The sequence below is a fragment of the Hippopotamus amphibius genome, chromosome 1 (assembly GCF_030028045.1).
Source record: "Hippopotamus amphibius kiboko isolate mHipAmp2 chromosome 1, mHipAmp2.hap2, whole genome shotgun sequence".
Taxonomy (NCBI): domain Eukaryota; kingdom Metazoa; phylum Chordata; class Mammalia; order Artiodactyla; family Hippopotamidae; genus Hippopotamus; species Hippopotamus amphibius.
This window is the reverse complement of record NC_080186.1, coordinates 52421625-52423310: the sequence shown is the minus strand read 5'-3', so window position 1 is coordinate 52423310 and position 1686 is coordinate 52421625. Positions and strand designations below refer to the sequence as shown.

Here is a 1686-nt window from a genome sequence, read left to right as displayed (position 1 = left end):
AATGCTTTACACTTTCCACAGAGCAGAAACTAAAATAATCTGTTATACACTTAGTCACAAATACAGTCCTCGAGGATTTTTGGCCCATACGCATGAGTATTGTCTAAAACATGTCTTCTTTGTAGCAGCCAGGCCCTGCCACCACTGTGCTTGGCTGAGTTCACAAATCTTTTGTAACCTGTAGCTTCCCTGTCACTTCTCTGGCTCTCCTCTCCTGCGTGGTTTGTTTCCTGGCAGTAATTAAAACCTCCTGCCACTGCCATGGCTACTGCTGCTGCTGGAACCACCACAGCCACCTTGGTTTCGTGGTTTGGCAAAGTATTGGCCTCCACCACCATAGGGGCCAGAACTTCTGCCTCCAAAGTTTCCTCCTTTCATGGGTCCAAAATTTGAAGATTGATTGTTGTAACTGCCAAAATCACTGTAGCTTCCACCACCTCCAAAATTGCTTCCATCATTACCTAATCCACAATAGCCATCCCCACGGCCACCATAGCCACCATCACCACGGCTGCCACCAAAGCCGCCTCGACCACTGAAGTTTCCTCCATGACCAAAGCTGTCATTCCCACCAAAACCACCTCCACGACCACCACCAAAGTTTCCAGAATCACTTCGACCTCTTTGACCCGATGAAGCACTAGCTATCCCTTGCTTAGATAGGGCTTTCCTTCCTTCACAGTGGTGGCCAGTCACAGTGTGGTGTTTCTGAATGACAGGCTTGTCTAGGGAGTCACGGTCATCAAAGGGTACGAAAGCAAAGCCTCTCTTTTTGCCCCTGCCTCGGTCAGTCATGATTTCAATCACTTCAATATTCCCATACTGTTCAAAATAATCTTTTAGGTGGTGTCCTTCAGTGTCTTCTTCTTTTTTTTTTTTTTTAATAATTTTTTTTGAGGTACACCAAGGTCCTTCAGTGTCTTCTGTAATGCCACCAACAAAAATCTTTTTCACAGGTACTTGGGCACTAGGTCTTTGAGAATCTTCTCTTGAGACGGCCCTCTTTGGTTCCACAACTCTTTCATCCACCTTGTGTGGCCTTGCACTCGTGGCCGCATCCACGTCCTCCGCAGTGGCGTGTGTGACACACCCGAAGCCTCTGGAGCGCATGGTGAGTGGATCCCTCGTTACCACACAATCTGTGAGCGATCCCCATCGCTCAAAATGGCTCCTCAGACTCTCATCGGTTGTTTCAAAGCTCAAACCTCCGATGAAGAGCTTCCGCAGCTGTTCAGGCTCTTTGGGAGAGTCTGACTTAGACATGACGGCAGTGGGGGCGGGAGAGACGTCAACCATGCTTACTCCGCAGTGGCCACGGGCAGGAAAGCTATTTTTAGTTTTTTGAAGAACCTCCATACAGTTCTCCATAGTGGCTGTATCAATTTACATTCCTACCAACAGTGCAAGAGAATTTCCTTTTCTCCACTCACTCCCCAGCATTTATTGTTTGTAGATTTTTGATGATGGCTATTCTGACTGGTGTGACGTGATACCTCAATGTAGTTTAGATTTGCATTTCTCTAATAATTAGAAATGTTGAGCATCTTTTCATGTGCCTCTTGGCCATCTGTCTCCTGCCCATTTTTTGATTGGGTTTGTTTTTTTAGATATTGAGCTGCATGAGCTGCTTGTATATTTTGCAGATTATTCCTTTGTCCGTTGATTCATTTGCAAATATTTTCTCCC

At 46.1% G+C, this 1686-nt stretch overlaps 1 protein-coding gene across 1 annotated transcript; it reads right to left on the bottom strand.

Moving 5' to 3' along the window:
• Positions 1-240: 240 nt before the first annotated feature.
• On the bottom strand, positions 241-1263 carry LOC130850692 (heterogeneous nuclear ribonucleoprotein A1-like). Its single transcript, XM_057730165.1, has one exon. The coding sequence runs from the start codon at positions 1261-1263 to the stop codon at positions 241-243; it is 1023 nt and encodes a 340-aa protein (XP_057586148.1).
• Positions 1264-1686: the final 423 nt, after the last annotated feature.